At 46.5% G+C, this 20,046-nt stretch overlaps 1 protein-coding gene across 2 annotated transcripts in view; it reads left to right on the plus strand.

Annotated features, from left to right (window-relative positions):
- Positions 1-701: 701 nt before the first annotated feature.
- Positions 702-20,046, plus strand: part of PPP2CA (protein phosphatase 2 catalytic subunit alpha) — a 28,685-nt gene continuing 9,340 nt past the window's right edge. Inside the window, exons 1-4 of one of the 2 annotated variants that reach the window (XM_030211796.1) lie at positions 1,003-1,074; positions 2,401-2,513; positions 17,504-17,713; positions 18,265-18,438. In XM_030211796.1, coding sequence (XP_030067656.1) covers positions 2,403-2,513; positions 17,504-17,713; positions 18,265-18,438 — 495 coding nt within the window. In that variant the 5' untranslated portion in view covers positions 1,003-1,074; positions 2,401-2,402. Of the gene's footprint in view, positions 1,075-2,400; positions 2,514-17,503; positions 17,714-18,264; positions 18,439-20,046 lie in introns of both variants that reach the window. The other variant, XM_030211797.1, reaches the window with a different exon arrangement.

Consider the following 20,046-nt stretch of genomic DNA (forward strand, 5'->3'; position numbering starts at 1 on the left):
CAGTAAGTGAAATACAGGTTACTAAAGCAGACCTTAAAAGAGTCTAAAGGAACCCAAGTAGAAAAATACACTTAACAAGCAATAATGAGCACTAATTGGACTGACTAGAATTTAGGCATGCAATTTGCTAAGTGTATGGTGTAACGATGTGCGCTGAAGTTCTAATGTGCTCAGGCAAAAAGGGCATGGTTAGGGGACAGGGAAATGGGTGTTTCAGGGGCGTTCCAAAAAGTGCCTAATTATAGAATATTGCCGTGCACCCATAAATCTATGTGTTATTTAGCTTTCATTGGTATAAATGGATGCATGCAGAGTTAGTCGCTGAAATATCAACTGTGCATATTCCATAATAGGCATTGATTATAAGCTAAATCACTTATAGAATCTCCTCCTTAGTGCTTTTTTTTTTTTTTTGGGGGGGGGGGGGGGTTCTTTCAACCTGCTGCCAGCTGTACATGTCTTACAGACCATAGCGTACAAAGCATTATTCCCACCCACGTTCGCGTCACCTGCGGCTGCGCGCGGCTCCCCAGCATCTCCCGAAACTCCTCCTCCTGTCGTCTTCTAACCAGTCCCTCCGCCCCGCGCACGCGCGTCAGTGCGGGCACGCTCCCGCTGCTTCCTGCTGAAAACAGGAAATAAGAAGCCGGGGTGGGCCGCGCGCGCGGAGAAAAAAAAGGAGGAGGAGGAGGAGGGGCGAGTGACGTCAGCGCGGCCATTACAGAGCGGCTCGGTCGGAGCGAGGAAGGCAGAGTTGAGAGGAAGCGGCTGCCTCGTCTTTTCCCAGGAAACCTCTTTCGCTCTCTTCTTCCTCCTTGGAACTTGGAAGCGGCGGCGCGTAACGCATTCCAGGAGCCGGCCTTGTCTTTGCCCCGCCGCTTGCTCAGCCTCTCGTTGGCTTGGGCTTTAGGGGGGCGGGTGGGGGGCTGTGGTGCCGTTGCTGCTGCTGCTGAGGAGGAGACGGCCGGAGCCATGGACGAGAAGGTGTTCACCAAGGAGCTGGACCAGTGGATCGAGCAGCTGAACGAGTGCAAGCAGCTGTCGGAGAGCCAAGTCAAGACCCTGTGCGAGAAGGTAAGCGCCGGCGGTTCATGGGAAAGGGCGGTCGGGAACCGGGGTGTGGGGGAGGGGAGAGGCTCGGTGGCTTATAAGCAGCGCCCTTACCGGCTCCGCTTGAGTTAAATGGGCCGTTGTTCCTCCAGGTCTCTCTTTCTCCCTCTCCTTCCGCTCTCCTCCATTCATCGGCCTTTCTGCGCAGTCGTTCTCTCGTTCCGGCTCTTAAAATGGCGCCTCTCTGACTTCTACTTTTGGAGATATTCAGTGCTGCCGCCTGCGCTTAGCAACCGAGCTTCAGAGGCAGGGCCTGGGCGCGCTGACCGGCCTTTCCTGGTAGGACAAACGTAATCTAGCCCTACAGGACTGTGCTGTGGTGGTGGGCGAGAGGCCTCTGCGTTTATAACGAGGACGGAGGGGGAGGGGTGAAGCCAGATCTTGTCGCTTTATTTCTGTCTTTTTGCCGGGCTACGGACCGCATAGATCTAGAAGCCTTAAGACGTCCCACCTTCAACCGCGGCTATTGCTGCGTTTTACCTTGTATTCAGTACTGTGCTCGACTCTGTGTTCTCCCCCCCCCAAAAAAAAAAACAAAACAATTAGTCTCTCTTTTTAGTGTCTGCTTTGCTGGAACAAACCTATACGCCAGTCTTTTTTTTTTTTGTACTTTTGTGCTGTCCACCTTTCACACTTTCTACTGGTTAAACACATCTTATTCATTTGTTCTAGAGGTAAACTAGAGTAAATGTAGATTGCTGCATGTGCACGTCACTAGAGTGGGTAAGGCTGTTCAGACCTTGACAGTCCAGTTATTCAAGGTAGAGCTGCATCCGGGCATATTGCTAATATGGATAAATAAGGTTGAATTGCTTACCATGTGATTATTCATAAGCCAAAGCTGGCATACAAGTCAGATACGTGCTTTTGCATAGCTAGGCGATGTAAGGAAAAATGATCCCTGAGTGAATGAGCTACTCATCCTGTTTAGATGAATCAAAAGGAATAACATATTTTACCTGTTGCTGTGTGTTTACACAACAGTGAACTATAACCTTTTGATTTGGGTGCAGGGATATTGTTTGTTTTTCTAATATTTAGTTTATCATTGGGTAGTCTAGCTAGGCATTGCATTTACTGATTTTACTTTCTAATGTACATAATGCTTTGCCTTAGTCCTCAGGTCATTTGAAGTTAAGGGTTCTCTATGCTTATTCTAGGCACTTTAGTATTGTTATTTATTATTTTATTTTTTACAATTCTGGTGCTGTCTTTGTCTCCCCTGGAAGGCTACTTATCTGTCCACAATGCTATGAAGAAAGTTTCTAATGTTAATCTGATTCTATCTAGATATGAATTGTTGGCATGTGGTCAGATTTACTGCTTGGAAATATGGTCCATGTGGGAAAGGAAGCAGTGTCATGCTTTCTACAGAAGGGAGGGGATGGAGAAAGAAGAGAAAGGTAGAGTGGAGCCTAATTTTCTTTAATTCAGTGGCTCTGAACCTTATCATCACTCAAGGGTCCATACAGAAAGCTTTTGTTGAAACTATGTGTTTGTGTTAGTGGCTTAATGCATGGCTCTTAATGCAAGATAAGACCCAATTTTTGCTGATCAATGCAGTAAACAAATTATATTGGAATAGCCAGGACCTTCAGGTGCAAAACCTCTGTTCCAGTACTGGACACATGTGGACCAGTTTCTGTGCTAAGGGCACCTAATGCTATTCGAATGCCTGATTAGAAAAATTCTATCTGCAAATATTTGTGTATGTGCTAGAATACTAGTTGGCGCATAATTTTTTTGTGGTGTCAATATTTATGCCCAGAATATAATTTTTCTAGTCGAACATGCACAGACTTGGAGTTGAAGCCACAGTGTTAAACTCACCCTTAAAGTCTTTTCTGCATAGAGGCAAAACAACAGCTTCAAGGTTTGTAGTATGCTGTGTACTGGTGTCTAACAAGGCTTTGTGCAGGTTCACCTTCTGTGCAAAATTGTCTTCTGCATTGCACACCCACAAAATAATTTGCAGATGCCACCAACCCTTTGTTAATGTCTTAGCACTTGGCTCCATCAGAACCATACCAACCAGTCTGATTTTCAGGACATAAATGGGAGATTGCATCAATTTTGAGTATAAATATTCATGCATATTATGGGTATTTTTTTTTTTAACTGGCTTAGTAGATCTTGAGGACCAGGTTGAGAAATCACTGCTGTAATGTGTGTAGGGTCTTCATTATCTTCTCTGAGAGTGCCTGAGCATATCTGATTCATAAGACATTACAATTTTATTTATACCTTCCGTTATCCATTGGTCTGGATCTTAGTTTTGACCAAAATTTCAGTAGCCCTAGATGTGTACAATTGGTTTTAGATTACAGGTTGATCAACAATATATACATTAAATTCCCTTAAACAATTTGTGCCTCTTTGGAGCTAGCATTCCTCAACCCCACTTGCTGCTAAGCACTGGGACTGGTGCTCTTGAGGCAGGGAAGATAGATGTTAAGCATTTGAGGTGTGGCTATGTCTTTTGCCTATACTCATGTTTGTTTTTCCTGATGTAGCTTTGAAATGAGGTGGCTTCTTTTAGTGTGAATTTTAACCCACTTTTCCAAATAATACTTGGAATTTAGGTAATTTGCAATTAAGTAAAAACCATGAAGGAATGGGAAATAGATGACATGGTGGTGGGAAAACAGGATTTGGATACTGGTTTCCTTGCTTGTTAACCTATTGCTGTGACTACTAGTTCACTCCCTTTTTTTTAAGTAGTAAATGTATAGTGGCATAATTTGGAGATCTGAAAGTACACCTTATTTCTTACTGAAATTTGCAAAAAGGTTATAATGGAGGTTTGTAACTTGTGATGGGAATTCTTCCACCAGTTACAGATAAAGGTGCTGTAAAAAGTAAGAGCTGACCCAATAGAGATGGTCATAGGCATAGTAGTGAGTTTAGTGAGTTTAAGATATTAGGAGTTTATATGGCAGTGGTGAACTTGTTTGGGGGAAACATTTATTATTTATTGTTCCCAGAGATTAATGCCAAGATTAAAGTAGTAATATTGACTAGAAAACTCAGGTTTCTGGAACACTAAAGTCACCAGAAACATAAAATGTTTTTTTTTTGTGTTTTTTATTGAGTTTGTGCTTTGTATTCTCCTAAATCTGGTATCCCTCAGGGTTCTATACTATCTCCAATTCTATTTAACATCTTTTACCCTGTTGCTTACTGTAGCACATTCTCTGTGATTCACTTTGTTTATGCTATTGATATTCAATAATCACTTCAATTCCACATCCTTTATTAATATCAACAAAAATCTTTCTTTCAAAATTAACAGCATGGCTTTGGAACATTTTTTTTAATTCTTACCCCAGACAAGCCAAAACTATTACTTTTTACAAACTGCATTATTCAAAATCCTCAATTAAACAATTTCTTTATGTAATATTCCAATTTCACAACAATTGGTCACATGTATTGTAGGTGTTATAGATACCAGACTTGAATTCAGAGAACAAATAGGACAGGTGGTGAAGCACTCATTGATTACAACTAATCCGTTCAGTCACTTCTACACTGACCTGCTTTGACCATTTTGGAACATTTACTATCTCAAATTGATTACTGTAACTCTGTCTATAAAGACCTTCTACTTAAAGATCTTTCCATATCATCATGCCGATCAATCCATAGACTGGTGGGTTGTGTCCATCTACCAGCAGGTGGAGATAGAGAGCAATCCTATTGCCTCCCTATATGTGGTCATGTGCTGCCGGAAACTCCTCAGTATGTTCTCTATCTCAGCAGGTGGTGGTCACACACAGCAGCAGCTCTGGCTAGGTCTCTAAGCCTAATCCTTAGGTTTTGTTGAGTACCTGGGGTTGAGGGCTCTTCTTGAGCAAGTGCAAACCTGGTGGTCCCAGGTCCCTCCTTTTCTCCCCCCCTCCCGCTGGCTCCGTTTAAAAAAAAAAAATTTTTTTTTGAATGTCCTTTAAGGGCGTTTATTTCAACGTTTATATCAGCGTTTCTCCGAGGACAAGCAGGCTGCTTGTTCTCACTGATGGGTGACGTCCACGGCAGCCCCTCCAATCGGAAACTTTACTAGCAAAGGCCTTTGCTAGTCCTCGCGTGCCCATGCGCACCGCGCATGAGCGGCCGTCTTCCCGGCCGAACCGGCTCGTGTTCGTCAGTCTTCTTTTGTCCGCGCTCGGTACGGTCGTCGTGTTTGCGCCGTTCGCGCCCCTTAAGTTGACCCTCGCGCGTCTTTTTGGACTTTTTCGCTCTTAAAAAAAAAAAAAAGGGATTTCGGAGAAGGGCCTTACGGTCTTTTTCCCTTCCCCGTATTTCTAGTTTTTGGCCCCGATACGTTTTCTTTCGGTTTCGGGGTAGGCCCCTTTGAGGCCTCGGGTCGAGTTTTTTTTCTCCCCCTCTTTTTGGTGCCTTACTGCAATTACGAGTTTTGATTTCGCCGGCGTGATTTTTCCGCCCATGTCATCGAAGTCTCCCAGCGGCTTCAAGAAGTGCGCCCGGGTAATCTCGCTCACTGATAGGCATGCGTCGTGTCTTCAGTGTCTGGGAGCTGGGCACCGCCCGCAGGCCTGTAGTCTTTGCGCCCTTTTACAGAAAAGGACTCAGGTAGCGAGATTGGCCCAGTGGAACGTTTTGTTCTCGGGCTCTTCATCGGCACCGGGAGTATCGAGTGCGTCGATGTCGACAGTGTCAAGACCTCCGCCCTCGGCCACGACTGTATCGATTGCATCGAGGCATCGATCCTCTGCATCGTCGGGGCCGAGACATCGGAAGGCTGCATCGGCGTCGGTGGTACCGGGACCTCCTCTAGTGCTGATGTCGTTGGACGGTGGTGCTTCATCTGGAGTGCAGGTGAGGGCTGTCCATTCCCCTGCTGGTGGCGGTGAGCCTTCGGGTGGGTCTCCCCCTACCCTGAGGGCTCCTGCGGTACAGCCCCCCCGAGACCGACCTTCTTTGGCCTCGGCCCCGAGGAAGCGACGGCTGGATTCTACGTCCTCCTCGTCAGTACCGGGAAGCTCCGGTGGCATGCTTCGTTTGAAAAAGTCAAAGAAGCATCGACACCGGTCTCCTTCCCGCGTCGGTACCGAGAGCTCTGGGTCGCCGAGGGAGTCGGCACCCAGCAGGCATCGGCACCGGGAGGACCGCTCACCCTCTGTTCAGGAGGTGTCGATGCGCTCCACCTTGGACAGCCCGGAACAGCCTCCACGCCCGGAACAGACTCTGACTTCGACTTCTGCATCGGCTTCCATGTCTTTCTCCACAGCCGCCCTGCACGAGAGTCTCTGGGCCATTCTCCCAGAGATCCTGGGAGAGCTGTTGCGCCCTTCCCCTCCGGTACCGGGGGTGCTTGCGCCACCGGTACCGTCGAGTGAGGCGCCGGCTGGCCCCTTGCCCGGGGTGAGGTCTCAGACATCGGTGCCGCTTGCGGTACCGACTGCGGTCGCCTCCCAGGAAAGCTCCCCGACGAAGTTGGCGGAGGGAGCTTCGCCGGTGCAGGCGAGGGAGTCTACCTCTCGACGCTCCCACCGTGGCCGTGGTTCCACGGAGTCGAGCCGGGCACAGCTTCAGACACAGGTTCGTGAACTTGTGTCTGATACCGATGGTGAGGCCTCGTGGGAGGAGGAGGAGGAGGACATCAGATATTTCTCTGACGAGGTGTCTGATGGTCTTCCTTCTGATCCCACTCCCTCCCCTGAAAGGCAGCTTTCTCCTCCCGAGAGTCTGTCTTTTGCGGCCTTTGTCCGGGAGATGTCTACGGCCATCCCCTTCCTGGTGGTTGTGGAGGACGAGCCCAGGGCTGAAATGTTTGAGCTCCTGGACTATCCTTCTCCACCTAAGGAAGCGTCCACAGTACCCATGCATCATGTCCTAAAAAAGACATTGCTGGCGAACTGGACCAAGCCTTTAAGTAATCCCCACATTCCCAAGAAGATCGAGTTTCAGTACCGGATCCATGGGGACCCAGAGCTGATGCGCACTCAGTTGCCTCACGACTCTGGAGTTGTGGATTTGGCCCTAAAGAAGGCTAAGAGTTCTAGAGAGCATGCTTCGGTGCCCCCAGGCAAAGACTCTAGAACCTTAGACTCCTTTGGGAGGAAGGCCTACCATTCCTCTATGCTCGTGGCCAAAATTCAGTCTTACCAGCTCTACACGAGCATACACATGCGGAACAATGTGCGGCAGTTGGCGGGCTTGGTGGACAAGCTCCCTCCTGAGCAAGCCAAGCCAGTTCAGGAGGTGGTCAGGCAGCTGAAGGCGTGCAGAAAATTCCTGGCCAGAGGGGTGTATGACACCTTTGATGTTGCGTCCAGGGCTGCTGCTCAAGGTGTGGTGATGCGCAGACTCTCATGGCTGCGTGCCTCCGACCTGGAGAATAGGATCCAGCAGCGGATTGCGGACTCGCCTTGCCGTGCGGATAATATTTTTGGAGAGAAGGTCGAACAGGTGGTAGAGCTGCTCCACCAGCGGGATACTGCTTTCGACAAGTTCTCCCGCTGGCAGCCTTCAGCTTCTACCTCCACAGGTAGACGTTTTTATGGGGGAAGGAAGACTGTTCCCTACTCTTCTGGTAAGCGTAGGTACAATCCTCCTTCTCGACAGCCTGCGGCCCAGGCTAAGCCCCAGTGCGCTCGCTCTCGTCAGCAGCGTGCGCCTCAGCAAGGCCCCTCGGCTCCCCAGCAAAAGCAAGGGACGAGCTTTTGACTGGCTCCAGCAGAGCATAGCCGACATCCAAGTGTCAGTGCCGGGCGATCTGCCGGTTGGAGGGAGGTTGAAAGTTTTTCACTAAAGGTGGCCTCTCATAACCTCCGATCAGTGGGTTCTTCAAATAGTCCAGCAAGGATACACCCTCAATTTGGCCTCCAAACCTCTCCTGGGGTGGGGAGCTCATGTCGATGGGCTTCACACCCAGGGAAGCTGGTCCCTCCAGGAACGCGATCTGCAGATCAATCTTCTGGAGTTGCGAGCAGTCTGGAACGCTTTGAAGGCTTTCAGAGATCGGCTGTCCCACCAAATTATCCAAATTCAGACAGACAACCAGGTTGCCATGTATTACATCAACAAGCAGGGGGGCACCGGATCTCGCCTCCTGTGTCAGGAAGCCGTCAGCATGTGGCTCTGGGCTCGCCGTCACGGCATGGTGCTCCAAGCCAACATATCTGGCAGGTGTAAACAACAGTCTGGCCGACAGACTGAGCAGGATTATGCAACCTCACGAGTGGTTGCTCAATTCCCGAGTAGTGCGCCAGATCTTCCAGGTGTGGGGCACTCCTTTGGTAGATCTCTTTGCATCTCGAGCCAACCACAAAGTCCCTCAGTTCTGTTCCAGGCTTCAGGCCCACGGCAGACTGGCATCGGATGCCTTCCTCCTGGACTGGGGGGAGGGTCTGCTGTATGCTTATCCTCCCATACCTCTGGTGGGGAAGACTTTGTTGAAACTCAAGCAAGACCGAGGCACCATGATTCTGATTGCTCCTTTTTGGCCGCGTCAGATCTGGTTCCCTCTTCTTCTGGAGTTGTCCTCCGAAGAACCGTGGAGATTGGAGTGTTTTCCGACCCTCATCACACAGGACGAAGGTGCGTTTCTCCATCCCAACCTCCAGTCCCTGGCTCTCACGGCCTGGATGTTGAGAGCGTAGACTTTGCCTCTTTGGGTCTGTCAGAGGGTGTCTCCCGCATCTTGCTTGCTTCCAGGAAAGATTCCACTAAGAGGAGTTACTTCTTTCTATGGAGGAGGTTTGCCGTCTGGTGTGACAGCAAGGCCCTAGATCCTTGCTCTTGTCCTACACAGACCCTGCTTGAATACCTTCTGCACTTGTCTGAGTCTGGTCTCAAGACCAACTCTGTAAGGGTTCACCTTAGTGCAATCAGTGCATACCATTACCGTGTGGAAGGTAAGCTGATCTCAGGACAGCCTTTAGTTGTTCGCTTCATGAGAGGTTTGCTTTTGTCAAAGCCCCCTGTCAAACCTACAGTGTCATGGGATCTCAATGTCGTTCTCACCCAGCTGATGAAACCTCCTTTTGAGCCACTGAACTCCTGCCATCTGAAGTACTTGACCTGGAAGGTCATTTTCTTGGTGGCAGTTACTTCAGCTCGTAGAGTCAGTGAGCTTCAGGCCCTGGTAGCCCAGGCCCCTTACACCAAATTTCATCATAACAGAGTAGTCCTCCGCACTCACCCTAAGTTCTTGCCAAAGGTTGTGTCGGAGTTCCATCTGAACCAGTCAATTGTCTTGCCAACATTCTTTCCCCGTCCTCATTCCTGCCCTGCTGAACGTCAGCTGCACACATTGGACTGCAAGAGATTCGGGCGACGGCAAGAAAGCGGCCAAAGTTAAGCGCCGTTTTTCCCGCACGGCTCCTTCTCGGAGTTTCGCACCGGACGCCATTTTGGATGCGCAGCATGTTTCTCCCCCGCTCTTGCGAGCGCCAGTTGAGGGTGCGTCTAGGGCCGTGGCCCAGGCTGTAGAAGTGCACAGTCTGGGGGGTTTCTCCCCTGAGTTCATTTTGCTGCTGCATCAGGCTTTCCTTATGCAAAATGCTGCCCCTGCTCCCTTGTCCGATAAAGGGGTTGAGGCCTCCGGAAGCAAACGCCCTCAGGTGGATTTCCAGGCCCTAGAGGACTCTGTCTCCTCTGATGTAGATGAGGGCAGCGTATCCGAGTTCTCCCAACGGTCCTTTGGGGATTCCTTGGAGGAGACGGATTCCCGCTCGGATGGAGCGGATGACCCCTCTGCAGCGCGGATCTTTCGCTCAGAGGATTTGCCCAACCTGTTAGTGCAGGCCATGAGCATTTTGAAGATTTCCTCTCCGGAGGACGTCTCTCCCTCAGCCTCTGCTGGCTCAGCCATTATGCTGGGGACGAAGTGCCCGCCTAGAACCTTCCACGTGCATGAGGCCATGCACACCTTGATTTCGGCTCAATAGGATGTCCCAGAAGCGAGTCTGAAAGTGGCTAGGGCTATGTCCCGCCTCTATCCTCTGCCTGAAGTTGAACGGGAGGCCTTTCTTTGGCCTACCGTGGATTCTTTAATCACTTTGGTGACTAAGAAAACGGCGTTGCCGGTGGAAGGTGGCACGGCCCTAAAGGACGCCCAAGACAGAAGATTGGAGGCGACTTTAAGGTCGTCCGAGGTGGCTGCTTTAAGTTTGCAGGCCTCAGTTTGCGGCTCCTATGTGGCCAGGGCGTGCCTGACGATTGTGCAGCGGGCTTCCCCATCAGATCCTTCCTTGAGGGCTGATTGGCCGGCCCTGGAATCGGGCTTGGCCTATTTGGCAGACTTGCTGTATGATGTCTTGAGAGCCTCGGCTAAAGGTATGGCTCAGACAGTCTCTGCACGGCGTTGGCTTTGGCTGAAGCATTGGTCTGCTGACCACGCCTCTAAGTCTCGCCTGGCTAAGTTGCCTTTTAAAGGCAAGCTGCTCTTTGGGGTCGAGCTGGACAAAATTGTGACCGATCTCGGCACGTCTAAGGGCAAGAGGTTACCAGAGGTCAGGGCTCGGGCCAGTGGTGCCCGCCCCGGTTCCTCCAAAGGATGGTTTCAGGAAGCTGTCGGTATCGCCCGGGCAAGTCGGGCTCCTCTGCCCCTTCTTCCTTCAAGAGGAACTTCTCCCCCAAGCAGCATTCCTTTCGCAGAGACTGCTGTCCCGGAGGGGCGTCCTCCGGTCCTCCCCCAGGGTCTCGTACCCAATGACGGGGCCCTGGTCCATGGCCCAGAGCAGATTGGAGGATGCCTGTCCTCGTTTCTGGGCGAGTGGACCAGGGTAACTTCAGATGCTTGGGTGCTGGAAGTCATCAGAGACGGCTACAAGCTAGAGTTCTGCCGACCCTTAAAAGACGGGTTTGTGCACTCTCCCTGCAAGTCTCCAGTCAAAGCTGTGGCAGTGCAGCAGACTTTGGACAATCTGATCCGCCTGGGTGCGGTCGTTCCGGCTTTTCTCCCAGTTGATGATCCACCCCAGGGAGCTCAAAAGAGCAATCACCCGGTCTACAGCTCTGCCGCACTCTGCATAAGAGGGGGCTCGGATCAACCAGTCGTCCAGATAAGGATGGACTTGTACTCCTTCCTTTTGTAGGAAGGCCGCGATGACCACCATTACTTTGGAGAAGGTCTGCAGAGCAGTAGCCAACCCGAACAGGAGGGCTCTGAACTGTCGCTCAGTTCCCTTAAAGTCCAGGTAGCGGCTCTGGCTTGCTTCAGTGGTCACCTGAAGGGTGCTTCCCTGGCCTCGCAGCCAGATGTGGTGCGCTTTCTCAAGGGAGTTAATCACCTACGCCCTCCTCTGCGCTCGGTGGTGCCTGCGTGGAATCTCAATCTGGTGCTAAGAGCCTTGCAGAAGCCGCCTTTTGAACCCTTGTCGAGGACATCTCTGAAAGACCTGACGTTGAAAGCAGTCTTTTTGGTGGCTATCACTTCAGCCAGACGAGTTTCCGAGCTCCAGGCGCTATCATGTCGGGAACCCTTCCTGCAGTTCACTGAGGCAGGAGTGTCTATTCGCACGGTGCCTTCCTTCCTGCCCAAGATTGTTTCTCGTTTCCATGTGAATCAGCAGCTCTGCTTACCCTCCTTTCGTAGGGAGGACTACCCAGAGGAGTACTCTGTTCTCAAATATCTAGATGTGAGACGAGTCATCAGATACTTGGAAGTGACCAATGATTTCCGGAAGTCGGATCATCTGTTTGTGCTGTTCGCAGGTCCTCGTAAGGGTCTGCAGGCATCCAAGCCTACAGTGGCACGATGGGTCAAGGAAACCATTGCAGCGGCTTATGTGGCCGCGGGGAAGATGCCGCCTATCCAGCTGAAGGCTCACTCCACTAGAGCATAGGCGGCCTCGATGGCAGAGGCCGGGTCCGTCTCCTTGGAAGAGATTTGTAAGGTGGCAACTTGGGCATCGGCTCATACCTTCTCCAGGCATTACCGCTTGACTGTGGCTGCTCGGGTGGAGGCCCGGTTTGGAGCTTCAGTGTTGCGGTCAGGGATTTCTATGTCCCGCCCTGGGTGAGTACTGCTTCGGTACATCCCACCAGTCAATGGATTGATCAACATGATGATATGGAAGGTAAAATTATGTATCATACCTGATAATTTTCTTTCCATTAATCATAGCTGATCAATCCATAGCCCCTCCCAGATATCTGTTCTGTTTATATTCTGGTTGCATTTCAAGTTTAGTCTTCTGTTCCTGTTCAGGAGGATCTTCGTGTTCAAATTTTTTCGATTGAATTCTTTTGGAGTTGAGACGATTTTGTGTTACAGTGAGCTGCTGCATTCCTCTTCCCTCCGTTTTATGGGGCTGGATTGAGACCTAAATTCTGCCGGCGCTCCCTCCCGCTTCGTGCGGCTGTAGGACAACTTTGTACCCCTCCCGCTTCGGCGGTGTTGGGGTCAGTCAGCTCCTGTTGCAGTTGCAGGATAAGCCAGATCCCCCCCGCATCGGTGGGTGTGGTGTCCCTCCCCCACTCCGCGGGGATGAGCTGGATGGATTCCCCTCCCCCACTTGTGTGGGGATGAGCTGGGTTGATTCCCCTCCCCCGTTTCGGCGGTGGTGAGCTGGGCAGAGTGTCCCTTTTGTGGGTGTAATTCTCTAAGTGCTGAGTCCTGCGGATGGAGCTTTGATATCGACATACTGAGGAGTTTCCGGCAGCACATGACCACATATAGGGAGGCAAAAGCATTGCTCTCTATCTCTACCTGCTGGTAGATGGACACAACCCACCAGTCTATGGATTGATCAGCTATGATTAATGGAAAGAAAATTATCAGATATGATACATAATTTTACCATGTCTACAACTCATCCAAAATACTGCTATTCGATTTAATACGCAATGTAAAGAAATTTGATCACATCACTCATCTTTTGAAGAATTCCCATTGGCTTCCCGTGTCTCATTGCATCACATATAAACTATTACTAATGGTTTATGAAATTCTTGCCTCATCAGAACCCCTCTACCGTCCGATTCTTCCCTCTACTCCCTTACACCACTATATTGCTCTCTAGGTCAAAATTTGCTTATTCCAAATTATAAACAGTTTCAGCATGAACATACTTGTGCTTCAGTTTTTTCAGTACAGAGACCTCATCTATAGAACCTTCTACCTGTTTCTTTGCGGAATCAGATTTCTCTGTTAACCTTTAAATCCTATCTCAAGATGTATCTATTGAAAGATGCTTTTAGTTAATTTTCTTCTTCAGCAGATCGCCTGGTTACATTTTGAAAGTACTGGAGCACACCAAATGCCCCTCCTTTTTTTTTGTTAAATATATGGATTTCCGCCCTTCTTACCTCACTGACTGTTTATATGCACTCACTATTGCTTGTAAGCTGCCTAGATGGTTTGTCTGGCTGGCAGATAAGTAAATTAAAATAAACATAAGAATAGCCATACTGGGTCAGACCAATGGTCCATATAGCCCAGCTTCCTGTTTCCAACAGTGTCCAAGCCAGGTCACGTGTACCTGGCAGAAACCCAAATAGTGGCAACATTCCATGCTACCAGTCGCAAGTGGTAGCTTCCCCCTGTCTGTCTCAATTGCAGACTATGGACTTTTACTCCAGGAACTTGTCCAAGCCTTTTTTTAGACCCCGATATGCTAACTGCTTTTACTACATACTCTGGCAAACAGTTCCACAGCTTAACTATTCATTGAGTGAAAAAATATTTCCACCTAGTTGTTTTAAAATTATTTCCATGTAACTTGAGTGTCCCCAAGTCTGTATTTTTGGAACAAGTAAAAAAAAAAATCAATTCAATTCACTTTTACACCACTCAGGATTTTGTAGACCTTGCATATCTTCGCTCACTGTCTCCCCCCCCCCCCCCCCAAGCTAAAGAGCCCTAACCTTTTTAGTATCATTGTGGTTGCTCTTCTTTAAACCTTTTCTAATTGCACTACATCTTTTTTTGAGATACGGCAATCAGTTTACTAGGAAGTAAATGTTGATTTTTGCTGTTTGATATCTTGTTTTGTAGATATACAGCATAATTTGAATAGTTTGGGACAAAATCTTCAAATGTTGGAGCTTTTGGTGAGCTGTTAGTGGAAGCAGTGCTCACTCCTGAATTACAATTTCATAGTTAATAGAGAATGACATTTTGTATGTTCTTTGTGAGCAGATAAAAATAGGCAAGTAGCTAGGTAAAGAGGATAGTTTAATTAAGAAATAAAACAAAAACCTGATATCACATGTAAAATGTGAGCTTTTGTATTTTTCCACCATAGTGCATCAGTTTCAGAGAAAGTCGCTTAAAGAGAACCTCTCAAGTTGGCTAGCCTCGCAAGCATAATCAAAATATGTAGTGAGGATGGGGTGGAAACTTATTTCTATCTTCCCCTTTTTCTTGTATAATTTTTTTATCTTCATAGCTAGCTATTTTTCTAGTTCTGCACCCTCCTTGCTGTTTCCTCACTCCCTTTCCTACTCTTTCCTTCCCTCCTCAGAGTGTGATCAAACAATAGGGTCTCTGTTGCTACTTGCTATTCCCCCCCCCCCCCCCCCCAATTTTGGGGCAACTTATCTGGGACTTTTTCTAGCCCATTTTTTGAGCTCTGAATCTGTACGTTGTCCATTATGGGGAGGGGGGGGGTGTATATAAGTTCATATGCATCTTTTTTTTTTTTTTTTTTTCTAAAATATCCAGTCCTTTCTTTTGTAGCTTCTTGGCAAAACAGATGGTGTGAATGATTTAATCCATTTAATGGGCGTGTATTTAATCATGGGTGCTGAGGTGTGGTGGTGGTTGGTTGTTGTTGAGCAGCAGGGGCAGTCAATCAGCAGAGTAAAGAGCAGCGCTGGAGTAACGCCTCTTCTGCTGGCGGGGCCTCAGGATATGAATTGAAGTTGCAGGTCCAGTTCAGTCTCTTGGCGGCCCTGCATGGCTTGGATATTTCATTTGGGAGCCAGTGCATAAAAACTGTCACAGATGGTGGCATACAGTTGGTGTGAACCCTGCATGCAAGCTTCTGGATGAAGAAAAGGGTTTTGTGCAGAAATAACCCTGCATAAAAATCGAATGCTAGGGCTCAGGAGATGTAGAAGGATTAGCTTGTTCTTTTGCAGCAGCATCTGTGAGGGCTTAATGGCATTATTCTTTTTCGCTGCAAGCATAACCATTCTTGCAACTTTTTAAGACAGAACGTGAGATGACGGTTCTATACCCGAGTCTGAGCAGAAAAAATTTGTATGGGTGCGTGTGCTGGAATGTTCTACGCATAAAAACTGACATTGCAAAAGATTTTAAATGCAGATGTGTGCTGACTTTTTTTGTGGCTTGGTTATGAGCTCAGTACTTGCTACCCTCGGCACAGAACCTTTTGTGAGTGTTTCCAGTGTGCTCATGGTTAGCATACAAGTTCTGTGTTCATCAGATTTGCATTTGACTAGCTTACTGCATCAGAGAGAAAGTGGTTGGGCATTAAATGCTCACCTTTAGCTTTTAGCCTCTTCTGTAGTCTTTCTGTTCTAAATTTTAGGCATCTGGTACCAAATAGTTGGTGCGGGGGTAATGTCAAGATTTTTCTGCTCTGCATAGTTACATGTATAGCTGCCAGATAATAAAATGAATGTGTCTTTATCCTGAGAATTGTGGGAAGTGACCTTTATCTTGTGGTTGGTGGATACTGTTACTTTCATTAGAATACCTCCGTACATCTGTTCATAGCTGATTTTGCATTTGTCTAAATTGCAAATTGGCAAAGAAACATTGATGTTTCTTTGGTTATGGAAACAGACATTACATTATATTTGGACTTATGTATCCTGCTACCACCTTTTAGTTCTAAGCGGGTTACAGATGTTAAGAGACCAGTCAGTCTCTGGGAATTACATAAACCACTTAAAAAAATGAACAAAGTCTGCTTATACATATTTCTTAAATAAGAAAGTTTTGCTCTTTCTAAATAGAAGATATGATTGTGAAAAGGAAAACCATTCCAGCAACCAGTCTTGCGGCTTTAATAGCCAAAGATTTTTCAAAGAGCGGTAGTCTCCTTTTAACCTTAGCAGAAGGAAAGGTGAAAAAATTGATGCTAGTTCTTAAAGAGGCTGCAAAGCAAAAGTGGATGAGCAAATAGCTAGGAATCGAACCTTACTCTAGCTTCAGTTGATAACCAGTGAAGTCTAAAGTAAAAGGGGAAACACTCTCAATTTAGATTTTTTTTTTGTTGTTGTTACATTTGTACTCCACACACTCCCACTCATGGCAGGCTCAATGCGGCTTACATGGGGCAATGGAGGGTTAAGTGACTTGCCCAGAGTTACAAGGAGCTGCCTGTGCCAGGAATCAAACTCAGTTCCTCAGTTCCTCAGTTCCCTAGGACCAAAGTCCACCACCCTAACCACTAGGCCACTCCTCCACTGAGCCTCCCCACTACCAAAAATTGCCATGATGGTCTAGTTGACACCCTTCTCTCCATATACCTCTACAGTTGGGGGCAGGAGCAACGCCCGCCTTCTCAAAATGGTGGCACCCAGCCCCTGCCTGGTGCATCTTGGGAGGGGCTGGGCGCTACCTTCTTGAGAAGGTGGGCCCAGAGGGAGGAGCCATTGCTCCTGTCCTCCTTCCTCCAACTGATGAATTGGGGGTCTGGGAGGGTGTGTGTGAGGTCACTGGACCACTAGGGATTTTCTGGAAGGGGAGGGGGGGGGTTCACTAGACCACCACAGAGTTTGTTGTGCAGGGGGCTCAAGAGGGGAGTCCATTGGATTCCAGCAGACCGCCCTCTGGAGCCTCCCTGTGCAACTTAAAAAAAAAAAAAAAAAAACCCTCCTCTGTGGTGGTCTAGCATGCATTTGACAGCTTTGAATTGCATAGGGGGATCTATGCACCTAATTTGCATGCCATCCCTTTTGTGCATTGATTGGTTGCTCTTGCGACTCTGTAACCTGTCCTGCAGCAGCTGTATTTAACGGCTGCCTTTGTGCATCAGTCCCTCAGTCTTTAACATAATAGAATTGAGATTTTTAATGCAAATAAAAATATATGCTGACTGTGTCTAAATTAGTCTGTTTTGAGCAGCATTCTACTTTCTTTACCCAGTGATTCAATCCATAGCAGGAATCAACGCTTCTATTAGTTGGGACTGCACTTTGATTTTTTTTAATCTCATGATTAAAGGCAGGGGTGTAGCCAGCAATCCATTTTCGGGGTGGGGTTGGCTGGGTGAGGGGGGGGGGAGCATTTATGTCCTTCCCCCCCCCCCCCCAAAAAAAAAAAAAAAATAAAAAAAAAGTTAAGATATCAAAGAAATACATTGCCTGTGCTTCCTTGGGAGTGAGGATGGAAGCTGGTGGCATGCCTCAACACACCTCTCTTCAGTTTAGTCACTTAAGAAATTGACTTAAATCGTTCTGTGTTTTTAAGATAAAGCAAATTATCAAACAAACTTGTTTCTTTTTGCAGGCTAAAGAAATTTTGACTAAAGAATCTAATGTTCAAGAAGTGCGTTGTCCTGTTACAGTCTGTGGAGATGTGCACGGACAATTTCATGACCTTATGGAACTGTTCAGAATTGGAGGCAAATCACCTGATACAAATTACTTGTTCATGGGAGACTATGTAGACAGAGGATATTATTCAGTTGAAACAGTCACACTGCTTGTAGCTCTTAAGGTAAAGTTTTGTTATCTATTTGAGCTTATTACAATTGCAGATTTTGAAAATGTTTTAAATTCAATGGTTTTAGCAGAACATTTTGCATTAAGTATAAAGAGTGTTTTAAAGCAGCAATACTAATAAAGGCTGTAAATATATTTCTGTTAGTCACATTGGCCATCTTTATTCATTTTGGACCCTGTTTACTAAGTTGCACTGTAGGCTTGCAAACTTCTTAGCATGTGCTAATTCTAGAGACACCCATAGAATATAATGGGTGTCATTAGCTTGCACTAATTTTTAGCGCGTGCCTACAGCACAGCTTTGTAAACAGAGCCCTTCGTATTGTAACAGTGCATGCAAAGTTTCATTTTGTGTGCCCTTATTAACAAAATGAAACAGATCTGAAATTTAAATCTCTGTACCTGCCTTTTGTTGAGGTCATGCCAGCTGAACATTCAGAAGCCCTGAGATACCCTGCATTCTGTAAAAATGGCTGTTTAAATGTTACCACCTCCTAAAAAGTTTATTTGCACTGAGCGATCAACTGATGTAAATGTTTTTTGTAGGTTCGCTACCGTGAACGTATTACAATCCTTCGAGGCAACCATGAAAGCAGACAAATCACACAAGTGTATGGGTTTTATGATGAATGCTTAAGAAAATATGGAAATGCAAATGTTTGGAAATATTTTACAGATCTCTTTGATTATCTTCCCCTCACTGCCTTGGTGGATGGACAGGTATAGTACAATAGTTTAGCAAATTTTGCATGTAATGTCTCTTTTGCTGCTGACTTATTGGTTATTAGAACTGTCAGGCCAAGAATTTGTCTTGCAGGAGGGAGCAGGGGGGACCATAATCTGGTTGTGATCAGTTAACATAAGAACTTAAGAATAACCTTACTGAGTCAGACCAATGGTCTCATCTAGCCCAGCGTCCTGCTTCCAGGAGTGGCCAGCCCAGGTCACGAGTACTTGGCAGAAACCCAATTAATAGCATTCTATGCTACTAATCCTAGGGCTTCCCCATGTCCATCTCAGTAAGACAATGGACCTTTCCTCCAGGAATTTGTACAAACTTTTTTTTTTTTTTTTAAACCCAGATACACTGACCACTGTTACCACATCCTCTGGCAACAAGTTCCAGAGCTTAGCTATTCTGTTTCCTCCTATTTGTTTTAAAAGTATTTCCATTCAATTTCATCAAGTGTACATTTTGAATGAGTGAAAAATCTTCACCTGTTCCACATCACTCAGGATTTTGTAGACCTCGCATATCCTCCCTCGGCCGTCTTTTTTTCCAAACTGAAGAGCCCTAACCTCTTTAGTGTTTCTGTTCTATTCTCTGCATTTATAACCTGCTATTATCCCACAGGAATCAAAGTAACAAAAAATATTATTAATACAATATCAAACATTATTAAATCAGTTTTCAGAGCCTTCCTAAAAGATGTATAATCCATAATTTCACAAAATTGTAAAGATTGTAAATTCCATAATTTGTCTGATAAGAGCTATCAAAATAATTTCTTGAATCTTGCCAGCTGCAGGAAAAGCCAGATTTAATGCATAATATTTACACGTTGACTGTGATAAATGAGGAAATGAGACCAGTGTTCAGATCGGCAGCTACCATAAAAAAATAAAATCTGCAGAACCATACAGATCAGCTTTTAATTCTTACATTTACCTGCAGCTAATGCAGTTCCCTAAGCAATGGTGTTAATCACACTTTTTACTAAAAATCAGTCGAGCTACACAGTTTTGTAGCAGTTGAAGCCTCTAAATAGTTCTGACTAATCCATGCATACAGTGAGTTGTCAGTCCAGCTGTGGCAAAATGATCACTTGTACAAGCGGTCTAAATTGTGCTGGGAAGAATGAGGAGCATATAGTTCTAAGCTGTCTTAGTTTTAAAAAGTCTTTTACTTTATCAACTTGATTTTTTTTAGTGATAATTGTGTATCTAAAATAAAGCCCAGTACTCTTGATTTCTCAAAGACCAAATTCTCCCATGTTTCAAGGGTCAGGTTTTATGGAATTTTTTTAGTCAGAGTTGTCAAAGTATAATAACTTTATTGTAGTTGTATTTAGCTTTATTAAATTTGATGAAGCCCATTTCTGAATTCTGTAAATACAATCTGATATGACAAACTCAGTCCAAAACTTCACTAGTTAAAGGTCCTGCAGTTCTTCAGAAATTTGGGTTAAGCATAAGGAATTGGTAAGGTATCTAAAAATATTAACTTCTGATAGTAAGTCTTTTTAGCCTCCATTACTTTCCTCATATGGGAGCAGTTCCATCCCATCATTTTGGTCGTTCTTCTTTGAACCTTTTGTAATTCCTCTA

The sequence above is a fragment of the Microcaecilia unicolor genome, chromosome 8 (assembly GCF_901765095.1).
Source record: "Microcaecilia unicolor chromosome 8, aMicUni1.1, whole genome shotgun sequence".
NCBI classification, from domain to species: Eukaryota; Metazoa; Chordata; class Amphibia; order Gymnophiona; family Siphonopidae; genus Microcaecilia; species Microcaecilia unicolor.